Source organism: Eptesicus fuscus, chromosome 22 (genome assembly GCF_027574615.1).
Source record: "Eptesicus fuscus isolate TK198812 chromosome 22, DD_ASM_mEF_20220401, whole genome shotgun sequence".
In the NCBI taxonomy this organism is placed as follows: Eukaryota; Metazoa; Chordata; class Mammalia; order Chiroptera; family Vespertilionidae; genus Eptesicus; species Eptesicus fuscus.
In genome coordinates, this window is record NC_072494.1 from 33,690,605 (window position 1) to 33,712,541 (window position 21,937).

General features: G+C 43.6%; 1 protein-coding gene across 1 annotated transcript in view; it reads right to left on the reverse strand.

The window, feature by feature from the left end:
• The window catches only part of LOC129148000 (complement receptor type 1-like), a 110,525-nt gene that overhangs the window by 74,223 nt on the left and 14,365 nt on the right, over window positions 1-21,937 (reverse strand). Inside the window, exons 4-7 of the mRNA XM_054712228.1 lie at window positions 17,336-17,421; window positions 16,270-16,467; window positions 9,074-9,271; window positions 8,063-8,165 (exon numbers count right to left, since the gene is read on the reverse strand). Of these exons, the coding sequence (XP_054568203.1) occupies window positions 8,063-8,165; window positions 9,074-9,271; window positions 16,270-16,467; window positions 17,336-17,421 (585 nt within the window). The remainder of the gene's footprint in view (window positions 1-8,062; window positions 8,166-9,073; window positions 9,272-16,269; window positions 16,468-17,335; window positions 17,422-21,937) is intronic.

Consider the following 21,937-nt stretch of genomic DNA (forward strand, 5'->3'; position numbering starts at 1 on the left):
GAGAAGTTGTTTCTAATGACAGGTATTGAATGTGTTAACTGAATCTGCACTTGACAGGTATTGAATGTGTTAACTGAATCTGCACTTTAATGAAATGGAGAGATTCTTCACATTGGCATTCAGCAAAGCACTAAAATAAACCTGTCATGCTCTAGCTGAGTAGTCTGCAAACTCATCAGTCAACAGAGCGGCAAACTGCGGCTCGCGAGCCACATGTGGCTCACGAGCCATGGTTTGCCGACCACTGCCCTAGCTGGTTTGGCTTAGTGGATAGAGCGTCGGCCTGTGGACTAAAGGGTCCTGGGTTACATTGCAGTTAAGGGCCCAGGCCCAGGTTGCAGGCACGAACCCCAGTGGGGGCATGCAGGAGGCAGCTGATCAGTGATTCTTTCTTATCTTTGGTGTTCCTATCTCTCTCTCCCTCTCCCTTCGTCTCTGAAAACAATAAAAATATATCTGTAAAAATAATAACATACAAACAAACAAACCTGTCTTGTCTGACAATCTGGTGATTACTACATCTGGTAGGCACATTACACTGTCACATCTATGTCCTTGCTCATGCCATTTTGCTCTGTCAGGGCAACGACTGAGCAGAGCGATCTGGCCCAAGAGCTGACCTGACTGCATTCAGGTCCCAGCTCCAATACTGACTTGCTTGTTGAGCTAGGAAGAGACCCTTAATGTTTCTCTTTCTTAAATTCCTCATCTGTCGAAAAGTATATACATTGTGGGGTTGCTGTAAGTAGTAGGTGAACTGGCATCTGAAACAAAGTGAGAGCTAGGCAAGTTTTTGATGTTATGAATACTCCAGATTAGAGTATCTTCCTAGGTATAGCTCAGGGAGACCCCTCCTCGATGAGTTCTCTGATGACTGTAATTCACAGAACTCTCTCCTCCCTCTGGACTCTCCTTATAATGATCATGAATAACTCTATTTCTGTGGTACTTGGACACCTCTCTCTCTATATCTTGATTCTCAATGAAGCTAAAACTTCTTTGAGAATAACCTATGTCAGCCATTTTCAACCTGTTTCATCTCATGGCACACATAACACAATTATTAAAATTCTGAGGGCCACCAAATACACACACACACACACACACACACACACACACACACACACACTAGTGTTCCCGTTGCAGGAAGTTTCCTGCAATAGGGCTTCCTGCTGCACTCTACCCTACCCTGCCTGCTCTCCTTCCTTCTCCCCCGACCCCGCCTGCTTTCATCCCTTTTGCGTCAGCCCACCTGCTCTCCTTCCTTCTCCCCCGCCCTGCCTCCGCTCCTCCCTTCTCCTCCCCCTGGCTTGCTTGCTTCTCCACAGTTTTGCTCCCTTCTGCAGCTCTTGGCTTCTTTCTATACTGTCTTGATATGCAAATTAACCGCCATCTTGGTTGGGGTGATTTGCATACTCACCCTGATTGACTGGTGGGCGTGGCTTGGCTGGTGGGCGTGGCTTGTGCGTAGTGAAGGTGCATTCTATTTGCATATTTGTCTATTATTAGGTAGGATGAATATATATATATATATATATGTATATATATATATATATATATATATATTCTTTTTTTTTTTCCAATCTGGCAAGAAACTGGTATAATTTTGACCTATTCACATGGAATGGCTATTATTGTATTGGTAGTAGCTATTTTTTCATTTGAAAATCTAAGAGAAAAGAGGCCAGTGTCCCAAATAAATAGTCAGGTATTGTATGTTTTAAAAATTCTTGTGGCACACCAGTCAAAAAGCTCTGGTCTATGTCCTAATCTTTTGGTACTCCACAAGGTGCCTTGCAGGCTCTCTCTCTCTGACTATTAATTGGATATTTTCACTTGATGGAGTTAAATTACAGTCAATAAAACTGCCTATACATGCTTCCAGCTGACTTTTCCTCCAAGGCTACTTCATTCACTTATATTATAACTAGAGGCCCGTTGCATGAAATTCGTGCACAGGGGGTTGGGGGGGGGGTGTCCCTCACCCTGGTGGGATCGGGCCTATACTGGCAGTCGGACATCCCTCTCACAATCCAGGACTGCTGGCTCCCAACTGCTCGCCTGCCTGCCTTCCTGATTGCCCATAGCTACTTCTGCTTGCCAGCTTGATCACCTCCTAACCACTCCCCTGCCAGCCTGATTGATGGCTAACTGCTCCCCTGCCAGCGTGTTTGCCCCTAACTGCCCTCCCCTTTACGCCTGGTCACCCCTAACTGCCCTCCCCTTTAGGCCTGGTCCCCCCCAAATGCTCTCCCCTGCAGTCCTGGGTCCCACCCAGCTGCCCTTCCCTGCAGGCCCAGTCGCCCCCAACTTCCCTCCTCTGCTGGCCTGGCCAACCCTAACTGCCCTCCCCTGCAGGCTTGATTGCCCCCAACTGCCCTGCCTTACAGGCCTGGTGCCTCCCAACTGCCCTCCCCTGCTGGCCATCTTGTGGTGGCCATCTTGTGTCCACATGGGGGCAGGATCTTTGACCACATGGGGGCAGCCATATTGTGTGTTGGAGTGATAGTCAATCTGCATATTACTCTTTTATTAGATAGGATAGAGGCCTGGTGCATGGGTGGGGGCCAGCTGGTTTGCCCTGAAGGGTATCCCGGATCAGGATGAGGGTTCCCTTGGGTTGTGGGGCGGCCTGGGTGAAGGGCCTGTGGTGGTTTGCAGGCTGGCCACACCCCCTGGTGACCCAAGCAGAGGCCCTGGTATCTGGGATTTATGTATCTTCTACAATTGAAACTTTGTAGCCTGCAGCAGAGCCAAGCTTCCTGTTCGCTCTGTGGCCGGCAGCCATTTCTTTTGGGGTTTGTGCATTTTCTATAATTGAAACTTTGTAGCCTAGAGTGGAGGCCTAGGCCAGCCAGCGCTGCAGAAGCTTTGCTTCCTCCATTGCCGGGGGCAACCCTTGCCTCCTGCTCTTTCCAGCTCAGTGGCTGCCGCCATTTCTGTTTGGATTTGTTTACCTTCTATAATTAAAACTTTGTAGCCTTGAGTGGAGGCTTAGGCCATCAACAGCAGGCAGAAAGCTTGGCTTCCTTTGTTATTGGGGAAACCCAAGCCTCCCTCCTGCTCTCTGTGGCTGTAGCCATCTTGGTTGGGTTTATTTGCATATTTGCTCCTGATTGGCTGGTGGGCGTGGCTGGTGGGTGTAGTGGAGTTAGGGTCAATTTGCATATTACTCCTTTATTAGGTAGGATGTATTAGGAGAGAATTCTGGAATGATGGCAGGGTAGGAAGCACCAAAAATATGTCTTCTCAAATAGACAAAAATTCTTTGCTAGAATTTGCCTGATGTCACTGTTTTGGAATTCTGGTGTCTGTTGAAAGCTTGCATCTTGCATGAAAATTCGTGGAAAGGTAAAATGCAGGATAATTGGTGAATTTCAGCTGTTCGCACAGTGGCAGTTTCCATCCCACTCCCACAGCAGGCAGTTGTGCATGTGTCCTTTGGACAGCTTATAAGCAGCCTGAGGGGCCCAGGGTGACCAAAAAAGACCACGTCCTTTGGGATCTGTGCTCGCATAATTGACTGTTGTTTATGATCACAGAGAGGCAGACAGGTGCTGGCAGCATTGTTGTCACACCTCCCCCAAAGTTGCAAGACCATCCTTCCAGGGAAATCACAGATCCAGAGATCATTGCTCCATCCTTCATTTATCACTTTTCTCCTTTCAGGAGACTGACAATATACATTGTGAATTTAAATACCAACTGCATATATGGAGACTGAGAAGGTGAATCAAGATACAGGGCTCTACTTTAGTAGGGGCTAATAAAAGAAAGCTCATTCTGCTAGCCTAAACCTGGCACAAACATTCTCCCCTTAAATGGTTATCTTAGAGAAACTAGAGGCTTGGTGCATGAAATTTGTGCATGGGAGGGGTGTCCCTCAGCCCGGCCTGCAACCTCTCCAATCCGGCAACCCTCAGAAATCTGACTGTAATCCAGGACCGCCGTCTCCTAAGTGCTCACCTGCCAGCCTGCCTGATCACCCCTAACCACTTCTGAATGCTGGCCTGATTCCCCTAATGGCACACCTGCCAGCCATATCGCCCCCTAACTGCTCTCCTGCTCACCTGGTCGCCACTAACTGTCTCCCCTGCCGGTCTGATTGTCCCTAATCACCTCTGCCTCAGCACCTGCCACCATGGCGTTGTCCAGAAGGAGGTCCAGAAGATGCCCAGTGTAATTAGCATATTACCTTTTATTAGTATAGATTCCTGAAGACAATAACCCCTGCACAGCGCCCCGAGAAAGGACATCTGGAGCCAGCAGAAGGACAAAGGGCAAGGTCGTGAAACTACACGGGTGTACGGTCCTGATACCTGGGTCAAGCCGAAGCCCCATCTGCAGCTCTCCCTGAGCGCATAAAATGCCTGCTTCCTCCCCAATTCACCACTGACTCGTTCTCGAGTCAGACCACTTGCAAAATATTATTTTGATGACACTGAACCCCAAATCCATTTTGTATGACCCGGCCCAACCCTGAACCTTTCAGGGACAAGTAGAGGGCATGCACATGCCCATTAGAAGGCGCAGTTGATCTTCAGCAAGGAGACACGCTTCAACAATAACAATAAAAAACAAAACAATAACATAACACAATAAACCCTAGGAATTGGTGAGAATTTGATATTTAGAGTTACCTCAGTATTAGATTCCAATGTCCACTTCAACAAGAATTTATAAGGCATACAAAGTAATAGGAAAGTATGACCCATTCAATGGAAAACATAAACCAACAAAAACTATTCCTGAAAAAGCCCTGAGTGAACATGTACTAGACAAAATACTCTAAAATACTCAGAGAAACTGCATGTACATATTTCGCAGGCCCTCTTGGCACAGATCTGCAGTTTCCAGTTCCATAGTCCTCTTTTCCTTCATGGGGCAGCTGAGTGGCAGCTGCAGAGAGGCGGGCATTTGTGAGTACCCTGATGGGCAAGACCATCGCTCTCCAGGTTGAGCCCAGTGATACCACTGAGAATGTCAAAGCTAAATCTAAGAAAAAGAGGTTAAATAGTTAGAAGAGATCCCAACAGGAACTTGGGGGCCAGAAGACATTGAATAACAGACACAAATAAAAACAAGCTCAACCTCTCCACAGTAAAACTGTGCTGCAGAAATGAGGGAAATATTAAGGTTTTCCAAAAATTAAAGTTAAGAGAATTTGTTACCGCATACCTCACCTACAATAAAAGTTCAAGGCTGTCCTAAAGTACACAAGAGAGTAAATAATATGATCTGGACAGTCAGTCCTAGTGCTACGGAGTCTTGCCCATTAGCCAAGTTGGTATAGGGAGAGATTCTTACACTAAGCACACCAAAAACTATAAATATGAAGGGACAGGCACAAGTGTGCCAAAAGTTAGCAAGATAATTGGATAGAAAATAAAGCCCTCCCCTCCCTAACTATATAAGAACTGAGGGCCTGAGCAAGAAAGGGGGTAGGGGTGGTGTTTGATGGAAGTTCCTGGTCTCAGGCACTTGAATAAAAACTCTTTCCTTTTCCATCAGCACCTGCGTCACCAATTTGACATTCATTGCAGCAGGCTGCCGAACCCATGTTGTTTGGTTTTGGTAAGTCATGCCATATGGATCAACATCTCACTCTAGGTATATACTAGGGCAATTATTAAAGCTAGTCTTATTGTAACAATGGTTTGTAAATGCATATTTATCTTCTATGTAAATTAAGAAACACAGCATACAATGAAAATAAATAGCGTAGAAGCCAGGATTTCAATTATTAAAATTGAAATTTGGGTTGTTGTGACACTAACAACCCAAATGGATGAGGATGGAGCTGATAAGCATTCATTATTGGAATTTATTGAATTTAAGTTGGGTCTACGGCCATACCACCCTGAACGCGCCCGATCTCGCCTGAATTTAAGTTGGAATAAGTTCAATTTGTAGTGTTATAACTCTAAGATGTTAAGTGGAATTCACATGGGAACTAGAGACAAAATCACTACAGAATACACACGAAGGAAATGAGAAAGGTATTCCAACACTTTATTAGAAAAATCAAGTAGCCAAGAAAATAGGAATGTGCAAAAAGGGGGGGAAAAGCTTTAAGAAAACAAACAGCTCCCTCCTTGTCAGTAGTTACTTTAAACTTAGATGGATTACATTCTACAATGAAAAGGCAGAATGGATAACAACAAAAGACCCCACTCTATTCTGTCTACTGGAGACTCACTTGAGATTCAAAGACACCAATAAGTTCAAAATGAAAGGATGGAAAAAAGATCTTCCTGGCAAATGGTAACCAAGAGAGGGTGGCTATACTCATCCAGGCAAAATAGAGTTTGAATCAGAAAATGTTATAAGAGACATGAAGCACATTATATTTTAAGTTGTTGCCCATCGCGCAATAGCGCACACAGTAGGCCCCTCGCTGCTTTCCCAGGAGCCAGCAGGAACTGCAGCATGCCACAGGGATCCGCACTCCTTCCACTCATGCGGCTCCCGCCAGATCCTGGAGGGACCTGTGCTGCTTCCGAGGCAGGCGGGCCTGCCATCTCCTCTTTGGGCCTGCGCTCAGCCATGGAGGCTTCAGGCTGGCCTCCCCATCCCCCAAAGGCCCTCCATGGCTGGGGCATCACTGTAGCAATGAAGCAAGCCCTCTAGTGGTCGCTCACGGTGCCCATGGCCCAGAGGCCCTCCATTGCCGCAGGAACAAAGCAAGAATGCTGCTTGCTCTCAGCATTCCCAGGATGGGGGACTTTAGCAAGGCTGAGCAGAGCACTGGGCACCACCATCTTGTAGCTATGGATGCTGACATCTTTGTGATGCAGTGATGGTTAATTTGCATATTATCCTTTTATTAGATAGGATATTTCACATACTGCAAGAAAATATCTATACTAATAAAAGCCTATGCTGTCCTTGCACCCTCGCGTGACACCCTCATGTCATCACAAGATGGCCACCACAATATGGTTGCCACAAGATGGCCATCACAAGATGGCCACCGTAAGATGATGGGCAGTTGGGGGCAAACAGGCCAGCAGGGGAGGGTAGTTGTGGGTGATCAGGCTCACATGGGAGGGCAATATTGGGCAATCAGGCTAGCAGTGGAGGGCAGTTGGGGGTGAACAAACCAGCAGGGGAAGGCAGTTGCGGGTGATCGGGTTAGCAAGGGAGGGCAGTTGGGGGTGAACAAGCCAGCAGGAGAGGGCAGTTGGGGGTGATCAGGTTGACAGGGGAGCAGATAGGCATCAATCAGGCCAGCAGGGGAGTGGTTAGGGGGCAATCAGGCTGGCAGGCAGAAGCGTTTAGGGGCAATATTGCAGGCAGACAGGTGCACAGTTAGGAGCCAGCAGTCCTGGATTGTGAGGGGTATGTCCAACTGCTGGTTTAGACCTGATATTTCATTATATAGGACTAGAGGGCCAGTGCACGATTTCATGCTATAGGCCTCTAGTCGTATATAATAAAATATGCAAATTGTCCCCTCTACTGGGAGTTCGACTGCTTGCTATGATGTGCAATTACCACCAGAGGGAGGCACGAAAAAAGGCAGGTGTCGGTGATGTGGCACTGTGAGCTAGCAGCAGTGGAGGCACTGCCAGCCCTGATGGGCCCCACGAGAACAGAACCACAGCCAGATGGTAGAGGAGGTGAGTGGGTGGTGCCAGGCCAAGGTGAGTGTGAGCAGGGCCAAAGCATCCCACCCATTACCCTGCAGATGGCGACCAGCAACAACAGCGATGGGTGGTTAAGTGATGAACTCCCCTGTCTCTCTTTCCCTCCCTCCTGCCTCTTATAATTTAATGTAGGACCATGTCACCAGGATTACTACCTTTTTAATGACTATGATAGGCTTATTGTTACTTATCATATGATACAATTTTGCTTTCCTTCAAGTTAAATTTTTTTTCTATTCACTGCACATCTTTTCAGTCTCCATAAAAAGCCCAAGGGTTGATTGGCTGTAAGTACAACTTGTTCCACAGACAGCAAGATGAAATCAACATAATGGAAATGCTTAAGAAGAGAACCAAACCAAAAATGGAACCAGCAATGTTTACCTTCTTCCTCCAAGGAGCAGCTTACTTACCCATCAGTACAAACATACTGAACTTGTGAACCAAACTGGGTAGTTCCATTATAGTAGACTAGTTTGCCATTTGGGGGTTCTTGTAGCTTTGAACATGACATTACTAAAAGAAAAATGTCAAATTTGCTGTTTTATGCAATGTCAAAATAGATTGGAATCAAAATAAAAATTCTACATTGTGCTATTAAACTGATGGGAACACTTTCTTATTTATTGTTATTGCATTTCTTGGGGTGACATTGGCTCATAAGCTTACATAGGCTTCAAGTGTACACATCTATGACACATGATCTATATTACTTTATTTGGGTGTGTGCCCACCACCCAAAATCAAATCATCTTCCACATATACTTAGTCCCCTTTACTAATGACTACCCCTGCGACCACCCACCCTTCCCTCTGGTAACCACCCAACTGTTGTCTGTGTCTATGAGTTCCAGTTTTACGTACATCTGGTCCTTAATGTTTTCTGACTGACTCATTTCACTTAACATAATATTCTCAAGCTCCATCCATGTTGCTGCTAAGGGCCAAACTTAACCCATTATGCACCATAAGCGTCTGTAGACGCCAGCTGCAGACCTTCCCCCAGGCCACATGCGTCTATAAAAAATGTTTTCACTATGTGGCAGCCCTGACCAACTTTAACAACTTTTTTCATGAGAATTTTCAGCTGAAAATATTCTAGAACACCCGAGTTGTGAGTAATATATTTATTTTTATAATATTCATTGCAAATTGATTTTTAAATTAAATTCAAAATATTGTGCTGTGTTGGGATGGTTTTCATTTTGGACGCTTGGTAGTTAACTGGTAAAGATTCACATTTACCCAGAGAATCAATGTCCAAATTAAAAAAATTTCCTGGAGATCTTCAAAGCCTAAAAAAATATATTGCTACCTAAAATCTATATCCATCTCAGAAAACCGTCATGGTAATAGTAGAATATGCAGTCTAAAATGTATGATACCTTTTAGAGCAATAAAAATAAAAAATTTTGTGTACTTACTTGTACAACCCTCCTGGAGAGCAGGTGCCCATGTGCCATCATCCTGACAAACAGTAAAGAGGGAATTTAAAGGAACAATAGGCTTGAATCCTGGGCAACACACATATTCCACTGTGCCCCCAGTAGTATGAATGACTCCAAAACCAAACTTGGGTTTCATAGTTTGGTATCTTGGTGCTTCACCACAGGCATCTTTTGCTGAGAGAATAAGAACATGAAAGTAAAGTATTTTCTTTTCTACCAGCCATGGATTATGGCCTGGCAGCAGGCAGGTTATACAGAATAAATGCAAAGTCCTTGGTGAGATTTTAAGTGATTGTGCCATGCTTTTACTGAAACATAGTCACCTCCATCTTGTATAAAAAAACTACTGCTTAGCCAAAACTGGTTTGGCTCAGTGGATAGAGCGTCGGCCTGCAGACTGAAAGGTCCCAGGTTCGATTCCGGTCAAGGGCATGTACCTTGGTTGCGAGCACATCCCCGGTAGGGGGTGTGAGGAGGCAGCTGGTCGATGTTTCTAGCTTTCTATACCTCTCCCTTCCTCTTTGTAAAAAAATCCATAAAATATATTTAAAAAAAAAAACAAAACTACTGCTTTCAATTCTTTGCTATTGTTAAATAATCCCTTGTCTTGTAAACTCTGTCATTGTAAACCCTGTCACTTTAAGACAGTCTCTTATTCTATAAAACTAGAGGCCCGGTGCACAAAATTCGTGCACGGAGGGGGATTGTCCCTCAGCCCAGCCTGTACCCTCTCCAATCTGGGACTCCTGGAGGGATGTCCGACTGCCCTCTCACAATCCAGGACTGCTGGCTCCCAACTGCTTGCCTGCCTGCCTTCCTGATTGCCCCTAACCGCTTCTGCCTGCCAGCTTGATCACCCCTTAACCACTCCGCTGCCAGCCTGTTTGCCCCCAACTTCCCTCCTCTGCAGGCCTGGTGCCTCCCAACTGCCCTCTCCTGCTGGCTATCTTATGGTGGTCATCTTGTGTCCACATGGGGGCAGGATCTTTGACCACATGGGGGCAGCTATATTGTGTGTTGCAGTGATGATCAATGTGCAGATTACTCTTTTATTAGATAGGATAGAGGCCTGGTACAGGGGTGGGGGCCAGATGGTTTGCCCTGAAGGGTGTCCCGGATCAGGGTGGGGGTTCCCTTGGGGTGTGGGGTGGCCTGAGCGAGGGATCTATGGTGGTTTGCAGGCCAGCCACATTCCCTGGCAACCCAAGCGGAGGCCCTGATATCTGGAATTTATTTTCCTTCTACAATTGCTCCCTCCGAGGCTGGCAGCCATTTGTGTTGGGGTTATAATTGAAACTTTGTTGCCTTAAGCGGGTGGGCCCGGCCAGGGTGTGGGGAAAGCTTTGCTTCCCCTGTTGCTGGCGGCAACCCTGGCCTGCTCTCTCAAGTCCATTCTGCCACCATTTGTTTGAATTTGTTTACCTTCTATAATTGAAACTTTGTAGCTTGAGTGGAGGCTTAGGCCTGGCAAGGGCAGGCAGAAAGCTTGGCTTCCTCTGTTCCCTAGGAAACCTTGCTCTCTGTGGCTGTAGCCATCTTGGTATGGGTTAATTTGCATGCTCGCTCTGATTGGATGGTGAGCGTGGCTTGTGGTCGTGGCTTGTGGGTGTGTCAGAGGTATGGTCAATTTGCATATTTGTCTGTTATTAGATAGGCTGACTTTGTTTTTAGTTCAAATAATAGAAAAAGATAAACTTAACTGTCTGACCTTGCAAGCTAGCCATCCAATGTAATAGACTAATATAGACTAATAGTGATAATGATTTTCACATTCTTATGACAAGTACTAACTCATTATGTATTCAAGGTTACAACTGTCTGTAACAATTACTCACACAGAGCTCTTTGTAATATCTGCAAACTAAGAGTATAAATACGGGAAACTTCCTGTATGTGTTGTTCAGAGATTTAGAAGAGACACCGCCCTCTGGACCATGCACAATAAACAACTCCCAATTAATTGGCTCATTAAGGCATCTTGTATATTACCCGCTGATTTAGGACACAAGATTACTAGATGATGAGCTGTGCTTGCTTTAAATAACATCCTATTAGCTTTGGTTTCTTTGAGATTAACCTGAATATTCTTTCAACAGTAAACTGAAGAGAGAGCACCAATAATTTTGGTTAAAAATTTATGTATGGAGAAACCAAGATGGTGGCATAGGAAATCACCTATACTTGCTGCCTTTCACAACCACATACAAACCATAAGTAAATGGCCGGACAACTACCACCCAGAACTGCAGAAAAGCAGCTGAGTGTTAGTCACAAAAAAAGTTACAGCCCTAGCTGGTTTGGCTCAGTGGATAGAGTGTTGGCCTGCAGACAGAAGAGTCTCGGGTTTGATTCTTTCTGGTCAAGGGCATATACCCAGGTTGCAAGCTCAATCCCCAGTAGGGGGCGTGCAGGAGGCAGCTGATTAATGATTCTTTCTCTTCTTTGATGTTTCTATCTCTCTCTGCCTCTCCCTTCCTCTCTGAAATTAATTAAAAATATGTATTTTTAAATTATAAATTTATAGTTATCAGCATTCATCTTCCTCTCCAGTAGCATTTCCTGTGCAAATATTCTGCGGTTCAGATTGCAAATTTATCAGTAGTGTGTCGTCAATATTAGCCTATGGAATCAATGTGATTCTACTGACATTTAAAAGATACAGGAGAGATTAATAAATGATTTAGAGGTTATTCTGTAATGCTGAGAAATTTCAACATAATAAGGCTCATTTATGAAATACTCATAGGCAACATCATACTCAATGGTGAAAGACTGCAAGTTTTCTCCTTAAAATCAGGAATGAGACAGGATGACTGTGTGTGATGTTTCTATTTATATTTTTTATTGATTTTTTACAGAGAGGAAGAGAGAGGGATAGAGAATTAGGAACATCAATGAGAGAGAAACATCGATCAGCTGCCTCTTGCACACCCCCTACTGGGGATGTGCCCGCAACCAAGGTACATGCCCTTGACCGGAATGGAACCTGGGACCCTTGAGTCCGAAGGCTGATGCTCTATCCACTTAGCCAAACCGGTTTCGGCTGATGTTTCTATTTAACATAATATCAAAATTTATAATTAGAGCAATTTGGCAAGAAAAGAAAGTATCCAAATTGGGAAGGAAGAAATAAAACCACCTGACATGTTTATTTAAGTAGAAAACTAGAGATTGCACACATACACAAGCACACTCACCTGTTGGAGCTGATAAATAAATTTGGCAAAGTTGCAGTCTATGAAATCAACAAGTAAACATCAGTTGCATTTGTATATACTAACAATGAGCAAACCAAAAAGGAAAGGAGGAAAACAATTCTATTTACAATAGCATAAAAAAGAGTAAAATACTGCCCTGACGGGTGGTGGCTCAGTTGGTCTGTAGTGTCACACACCAAAAGGACAGGGCTCATTCGTGGTCAGGGCACATAATGTAGGTCCTGGGTTTTTCCTACAGGACGTAGCCAATTACATCTCTCTCTCTCTCTCTCTTCTCTCTCTCTCTCTCTCTCTCTCATCCTCACTCTCCATCTCTCCCTCCCTCTGTGTTTATCCCTTCCCATCTGTTTCAAATAAATAAGCATATCCTTGGTTGAGGATAAAAAAGAAATAAAATACTTAAATAGACATTTAACCTAAGAGGTGAAAGACTCCTACACTTGAACTACGAAACACTGCTGTAAGAAATAGAAGATATAAATAAATGAAATGACATCCTGTGTTCATGCATTGGAAGACACGATATGGCTAAGATGTTGATACTACACAAAGCAACCTACAGATTACATGCAATCCCCATCACCATCTTGAATATGCATTTTGGGGAAATTGAAAATCCAACATATAATTCATATGGAACCTCAAGGGACTAGGAAGAGCCAGGATAAGCTTGAAATGGAGGAACAAAATTGCGAGAATTCCCATTTTCTGATTTGAAAACTTACTCAAAAGCTACAATAATCAAAACACAGTGCTATAGCATAAATACAGACAGACCAATGCAATAGATTATAGAGCTCACATTTGCATATACAGTCAAATGATTGTATGGAAGGGTGCTAAGAACACTCAACGGGGGAAGTGCAATCTTTTCACCAAATGGTTCTTTGAAAACTGAATTTCTACATACAAAAGAATGAAGTTGGATCCTTATCTTACAACATATACAAAAATGAACTCCAAGTGGATCATAGAGATAAAACTCTAAAATTCATAGCAAAGAACACAGAGGACAAGCTTCATGATGTTGGATCTGACTATGATTTTATGGGTTTGTCACCCAAAGCAAAGACAAGAACAACAACAACAAAATAGATAAATTGGATGGACGGCAGCAAAATCAAAAACTTTTATCAATGGTCCTTATAAATAGAGTGAAAAGGCAACCCACAGAATAGGAGGAAACATCTGCAAATAATACACCTGATAAGGGATTAATATACAAAACACATAAAGAACTCCTACATTTAGTGACAGAAAAAAACTCCAAATCAAAGTGTGCAAAGGACTTGCAGAAACATTTCCCCAGATGAGATACACAAAACACCAATAACCAAATGAAAATATGATTACTAGTTATTAGAACATGAAAATAAATCCATAATGAGATATTACTCTATATATATTAGGAAGTCTAGTATATAAAAAACAACAACACACAACCATTGGTAAAGCGGTGGAGAAATTGGAATCTTGTTGGGTCACGGGTAGGCGTGTAAAATGGTGCAGCTGCCATAGAAGACAGTATGGCTGCTCCTCAAAGAGTAAACACATAGCCCAGCAGCTCTTTCTGGGTATATACTGCCCCACCACCGCAAATTGAAAATAGGCGTCAGTTACGCAAATATCAATTTTCAGAGAAGCATATTCAGAATAGCCAAAAGTTGGAAACAAACCAAGTGTCTATCACCAGGTGAATGGATTAAAAAATAAATAGAAGAGGTGGAAACAACAGACAATGGAATATTACTCAACTACAAAAAGAAATAAACTTCTGATACTTGCTACAAGGTAGATGAATCTTAAAAACTTTGTGCTAAGTGAAATAAGCCAGAAGTGCTTCCACTTTATGAGGTACCTAAAATAGTCAAATTCATAGAAAACTGAATAGTCATTGCCACGATTGGGGAGAGAAGGAAAATGGAGAGTAGTTTTTTAATGGGAATAATGTTTCAGTTTAGGATATATAGAAGTTATGGTGGTACAACCATATGAAGATACTGAATGCCACTGAAATGTACACTGAAAATGGTTAAAATGTTAAAATAAGATACAATAAAAGTTCATGTACAAAAATTAGCATAGAGAGTGGCTTAAATATTTCTGAAAAGGAAGTGTTCTGCCAAATATTAAACCATAACATTTTTAGTTTGACAGAAAACTTCCCCTACCTGGTGAAAATAAATGGACTTACTAGTACAAATCTAGAAAGAACAGAGAGTCCCAAACTAGAGGAACCCAAAGAGGCCCATACCAAGATACATCATAATTAAAGTGCCAAAGGTTAAAGACAAAGAAGGAATCGTAAAAGCAGCAAGAGAAAAGTAGTTAGTTACCTACAAGGGAGCATGCATATGACTATCAGCTGATTTCACAACAGAAACTTTACAGGCCAGAAGGGAGTGGCAAGAAATATTCCAAGTGATGAAAATCAAGGTTCTACAACCAAGATTACTCTCTACCCAGCAAACTATCAATTAGAATTGAAGGTGAGATCAAGTGCTTCCCAGTGAAAAAAATGTAATGGAATTCATCACTACCAAAACAATATTACATGAAATGTTGAAGGATATTCTAGAAGAAGAAGAAGAAGAAGAAGAAGAAGAAGAAGAAGAAGAAGAAGAAGAAGAACAACAACAACAACAACAACAACAACAACAAGAAAAAACATAAAAAAAGAATAAGAAGAAATACAATAAAGGTTTATCTATCAACAATTAAAACTAAAAATAAAATCAAACGAACAAGAAATCTAATGAAAAAAATAAATTCATGAATAAAATAGAACAGAGGCATCAAAACATGGAGTAGACTCAGGAATCTCACAGGGAAGGGGGGAGGTGGGCAGGAAGAGATCAACCAAAGAATTTATATGCATGCTAGATGCCCAGTGCACAGATCTGTGTACCAGTTGTGTCCTTTGGCCTGGCCTGTAGGGATTGGGCTGAAACCAGCTCTGCAATATCCTGTGAGGGGTCCTGGATTGCAAGAGGGTGGTTCTCTGGTGGCCCACTCTAGAATAGGGCTCCCACCTCTCTGGTTCCAGGTGCGTCACCCAAGAACTGCAGCTGCCAAGTCACCGCAGCTCAGCAGCTCTCACTTTGAATGTCTGCCGCCTGGTGGACAGTGCACATCATAGCTACTGGTCGGCATATCTGCCCCCTATGGTCATTGGGCATCAGAGCTACCAGCTGGTCAGCCGGTCACTTAGGCTTTTATATATGTAGCTATGCATTACCTATGGACAAAAAAATTAGGGTGGTGAAAGCCTGAGGAGGGGTGAAAACTGGGTAATGGGGGCAATGGAGTCAAAAAAGGGGGATATTTGTAATACTCTCAACAATTAAGATTTAAGGAAAAAGAAAAAAAACTTCCTTAAACCCAGCTTGGATTTTTTGATGCTCCCAAGCCAAAAAAAATAAATAAATAAAAATGTAATACATGCATAAAGATAGTAATTAATAATGCATAAGCAACAATGCCAAGAACATGGGAGGTGAAGAGTGGGAGACTCTACAAATACAATTATTTTTTATTATTTGACACATAAACAGTTACATTAAAAACTATTTAACAGGGAGAAAAACATATGGATGGTTTTTTCTGTTTTGTTTTGTTTTTTAAGTACTGGCCAATGTATTTAAAAGTTGGTAAGTCACCCTAGCTAGTTTGACTCAGTGGATAGAGAATCGACCTGCAAACTGAAGGGTCCCAGGTTCCATTCCAGTCAAGGGCACATACCTGAGTGGGAGGCTCTATCCCCAGTAAGGCGAGGGCAGGAGGCAGTCAATCAATTATCTTATATCATCATTGATGCTTCTATCTCTCTCTCCTCTCTCCCTTCCTCTCTGCAATCAATAAAATTTTATTTTAAAAAATAAAAACAAAATAAAAGTTCATAAATCTTTCCACAGTATTTACAAATGAGAGGGAAAGAAATGCAAATGTTATTACCTTTACAAACAGGAGGCTTACTACTCCATTTGTTAGGCCCAATACAAATAAGCGTCCTCTCTCCGACAAGTGTATAATGATCTGTTGCAGTCGAAGTCTTACAACTATAAGAAACTGTTTCGTTATATTCAAATATACGCTTGTGGCTATTGGTGAAGTGTCCATTTGGTATATGTAAAGGTGGCTGACAAAAAATCTCTTAAAAAGAGAAAAAAGAGGACAGGAAAAGAAAAAGAAAAAGTAAAAGATTCAGATAGCATTAGTAATGTCCTATGAACTGTATTCAATAAGTTCATTATCATTTGATTTCTACAAACTAGTTGCAAATCTAATATTCATTTGAAACTTAGTTTAATAATAAAAATGTATTATCCCAATTAAAATCATAAATAATAATAAAAAAATGTATTATCCCAATTCAAATCATAAATAGGAAAATAAAATTTTGGAATAAAACCCATTTTCTTAAATAGCCATAAACAATACCTGTATGAAACACTTGTATTTATCTGTAATACTATGCTAAGTTTTTCCAATCATAAGGGACACTGGTAGTTTAATGAGATAATAAACTTTTGAGTTAGGAAAACTCAGTGCTAGTTGAGAAATGCTAGACTGGTTCCTGAGTCAGTGGTTCACAGGTATACCACGATTTTGTCTTTTCTCACTGTCATCCTTAGAGTGTACAGTGAGATTTTCCAGTGGCTTCAGACTGTCTGACAATGCCGCAGAATGAATCTGGAGGTCTTCCATTAAGCGAGATACTGAAGAGATTAGAAAAAATGTAAAGCAATGACACTCTTCCCACTGTTTTGGAAATGTTTGATCTTAGGACAAAAATATGCTGCATTTGTTAACATGTATTGAGATTACTGTTCATAAAAATGAATTAGTAAATAATTATTTAAAAACTCTGCTTTAATGCCAATGTAAAAAATATCAGTAGCACTAACCCACCTGCAGAAAAGCTCTGTGCTGTCTTTGTTAATTATAACGCATACAGGGGTCCCCAGGCCAAAAAGTTTGAGAACTGCTGCTGTAAATTCTAAAGAGAGAATGTGCTTACTTTCACAAGTTGGTGGATCACCACTCCATATCACTTCAGTTTCATTGGCTTCACATTTTAGAATTTTTGTTCCAAGTACGTAATAACTAAATGAGAAAAGAAATGATGATTGTTTTCTTTACCACTTAACAAGAACACATAATAATGACGAAATTTTTATATGTTTGTTTTTCTGCACTACACTAGCTTCAGGGAGAAGTTTCTGAAGTGACAAGTATTGAATGTGTTAACTGAATCTGCACTTTAATGAAATGGAGAGATTCTTCACATTGGCATTCAGCAAAGCACTAAAATAAACCTGTCATTCTCTAGCTCAGTAGTTGGCAAACTCATCAGTCAACAGAGCGGCAAACCGCAGCTCGCTAGCCACATGTGGCTCACGAGCCATGGTTTGCCGACCACTGCCCTAGCTGGTTTGGCTTAGTGGATAGAGCGTCGGCCTGTGGACTAAAGGGTCCTGGGTTACATTGCAGTTAAGGGCACAGGCCCAGGTTGCAGGCACGAACCCCAGTGGGGGCATGCAGGAGGCAGCTGATCAATGATTCTTTCTTAACGTTGGTGTTCTATATCTCTCTCTCCCTCTCCCTTCCTCTCTGAAAACAATAAAAATATATCTGTAAAAATAATAACATACAAACAAACAAACCTGTCTTGTCTGACAATCTGGTGATTACTACCTCTGGCAGGTACATCACACTGTCACATCTATGTCCTTGCTCATGCCATTCTGCTCTGTCAGGGCAACTACTGAGCAGAGCGATCTGGCCCAAGAGCTGACCTGACTGCATTCGAGTCCCAGCTCCAATACTGACTTGCTTGTTGAGCTAGGAAGAGACCCTTAATGTTTCTCTTTCTTAAATTCCTCATCTGTCGAAAAGTATATACATTGTGGGGTTGCTGTAAGTAGTAGGTGAACTGGCATCTGAAACAAAGTGAGAGCTAGGCAAGTTTTTGATGTTATGAATACTCCAGATTAGAGTATCTTCCTAGGTATAGCTCAGGGAGACCCCTCCTCGATGAGTTCTCTGATGACTGTAATTCACAGAACTTTCTCCTCCCTCTGGACTCTCCTTATAATGATCATGAATAACTCTATTTCTGTGGTACTTGGACACCTCTCTCTCTATATCTTGATTCTCAATGAAGCTAAAACTTCTTTGAGAATAACCTATGTCAGCCATTTTCAACCTGTTTCATCTCATGGCACACATAACACAATTATTAAAATTCTGAGGGCCACCAAATACACACACACACACACACACACACACACACACACACACACACACACACACGTGTTCCCGTTGCAGGAAGTTTCCTGCAATAGGGCTTCCTGCTGCACTCTACCCTACCCTGCCTGCTCTCCTTCCTTCTCCCCCGACCCCGCCTGCTTTCCTCCCTTTTCTGTCAGCCCGCCTGCTCTCCTTCCTTCTCCCCCGCCCTGCCTCTGCTCCTCCCTTCTCCTCCCCCTGGCTTGCTTGCTTCTCCACAGTTTTGCTCCCTTCTGCAGCTCTTGGCTTCTTTCTATGCTGTCTTGATATGCAAATTAACCGCCATCTTGGTTGGGATGATTTGCATACTCACCCTGATTGACTGGTGGGCGTGGCTTGGCTGGTGGGCGTGGCTTGGGCATAGTGAAGGTGAATTCTATTTGCATATTTGTCTATTATATATATATCCTACCTAATAATAGACAAATATGCAAATAGAATGCACCTTAACTATGCCCAAGCCACGCCCACCAGAATATATATATATATTCTTTTTTTTTTCCAATCTGGCAAGAAACTGGTATAATTTTGACCTATTCACATGGAATGGCTATTATTGTATTGGTAGTAGCTATTTTTTCATTTGAAAATCTAAGAGAAAAGAGGCCAGTGTCCCAAATAAATAGTCAGGTATTGTATGTTTTAAAAATTCTTGTGGCACACCAGTCAAAAAGCTCTGGTCTATGTCCTAATCTTTTGGTACTCCACAAGGTGCCTTGCAGGCTCTCTCTCTCTAACTATTAATTGGATATTTTCACTTGATGGAGTTAAATTACAGTCAATAAAACTGCCTATACATGCTTCCAGCTGACTTTTCCTCCAAGTCTACTTCATTCACTTATATTATAACTAGAGGCCCGGTGCACGAAATTCGTGCACGGGGGGTTGGGGGGGGTGTCCCTCACCCTGGTGGGATCGGGCCTATACTGGCAGTCGGACATCCCTCTCACAATCCAGGACTGCTGGCTCCCAACTGCTCACCTGCCTGCCTTCCTGATTGCCCATAGCTACTTCTGCCTGCCAGCTTGATCACCCCCTAACCACTCCCCTGCCAGCCTGATTGATGGCTAACTGCTCCCCTGCCAGCGTGTTTGCCCCTAACTGCCCTCCCCTTTAGGCCTGGTCACCCCTAACTGCCCTCCCCTTTAGGCCTGGTCCCCCCCAAATGCTCTCCCCTGCAGTCCTGGGTCCCACCCAGCTGCCCTTCCCTGCAGGCCCAGTCGCCCCCAACTTCCCTCCTCTGCTGGCCTGGTCACTCCTAACTGCCCTCCCCTGCAGGCTTGATTGCCCCCAACTGCCCTGCCTTACAGGCCTGGTGCCTCCCAACTGCCCTCCCCTGCTGGCCATCTTGTGGTGGCCATCTTGTGTCCACATGGGGGCAGGATCTTTGACCACATGGGGGCAGCCATATTGTGTGTTGGAGTGATAGTCAATCTGCATATTACTCTTTTATTAGATAGGATAGAGGCCTGGTGCATGGGTGGGGGCCAGCTGTTTTGCCCTGAAGGGTATCCCGGATCAGGATGAGGGTTCCCTTGGGTTGTGGGGCGGCCTGGGTGAAGGGCCTGTGGTGGTTTGCAGGCTGGCCACACCCCCTGGTGACCCAAGCAGAGGCCTTGGTATCTGGGATTTATGTATCTTCTACAATTGAAACTTTGTAGCCTGCAGCAGAGCCAAGCTTCCTGCTCGCTCCGTGGCCGGCAGCCATTTCTTTTGGGGTTTGTGCATTTTCTATAATTGAAACTCTGTAGCCTAGAGCGGAGGCCTAGGCCAGCCAGGGCTGCAGAAGCTTTGCTTCCTCCATTGCCGGGGGCAACCCTTGCCTCCTGCTCTTTCCAGCTCAGTGGCTGCCGCCATTTCGGTTTGGATTTGTTTACCTTCTATAATTGAAACTTTGTAGCCTTGAGTGGAGGCTTAGGCCATCAACGGCAGGCAGAAAGCTTGGCTTCCTTTGTTATTGGGGAAACCCAAGCCTCCCTCCTGCTCTCTGTGGCTGTAGCCATCTTGGTTGGGTTTATTTGCATATTTGCTCCTGATTGGCTGGTGGGCGTGGCTGGTGGGTGTAGTGGAGTTAGGGTCAATTTGCATATTACTCCTTTATTAGGTAGGATGTATTAGGAGAGAATTCTGGAATGATGGCAGGGTAGGAAGCACCAAAAATATGTCTTCTCAAATAGACAAAAATTCTTTGCTAGAATTTGCCTGATGTCACTGTTTTGGAATTCTGGTGTCTGTTGAAAGCTTGAAACTTCCATGAAAATTCTTGGAAAGGTAAAATGCAGGAACATTGGTCAATTTCAGCTGTTCTCACAGTGGCAGTTTCCATCCCACTCCCACAGCAGGCAGTTGTGTATGTGTCCTTTGGACAGCTTATAAGCAGCCTGAGGGGCCCAGGGTGAGCAAAAAAGACCACGTCCTTTGGGATCTGTGCTCGCATAATTGACTGTTGTTTATGATCACAGAGAGGCAGACAGGTGCTGGCAGCATTGTTGTCACACTTACCCCAAAGTTGCAAGACCATCCTTCAAGGGGAATCACAGATCCAGAGATCATTGCTCCATCCTTCATTTTTCACTTTTCCCCTTTCAGGAGACTGACAATATACACTGTGAATTTAAATACCAACTGCATATATGGAGACTGAGAAGGTGAATCAAGATACAGGGCTCTACTTTAGTAGGGGCTAATAAAAGAAAGCTCATTCTGCTAGCCTAAACCTTGCACAAACGTTCTCCCCTTAAATGGTTATCTTAGAGAAACTAGAGGCTTGGTGCATGAAATTTGTGCATGGGAGGGGTGTCCCTCAGCCCGGTCTGCAACCTCTCCAATCCGGCAACCCTCAGAAATCTGACTGTAATCCAGGACCGCTGTCTCCTAAGTGCTCACCTGCCAGCCTGCCTGATCACCCCTAACCACCTCTGCATACTGGCCTGATTCCCCTAATGGCACCCCTGCCAGCCATATCGCCCCCTAACTGCTCTCCTGCTCACCTGGTCGCCACTAACTGCCTCTCCTGCTGGTCTGATTGTCCCTAATCACCTCTGCCTCAGCACCTGCCACCATGGCGTTGTCCAGAAGATGCCCAGTGTAATTAGCATATTACCTTTTATTAGTATAGATTCCTGAAGACAATAACCCCTGCACAGCGCCCCGAGAAAGGACATCTGGAGCCAGCAGAAGGACAAAGGGCAAGGTCGTGAAACTACACGGGTGTACGGTCCTGATACCTGGGTCAAGCCGAAGCCCCATCTGCAGCTCTCCCTGAGCGCATAAAATGCCTGCTTCCTCCCCAATTCACCACTGACTCGTTCTCGAGTCAGACCACTTGCAA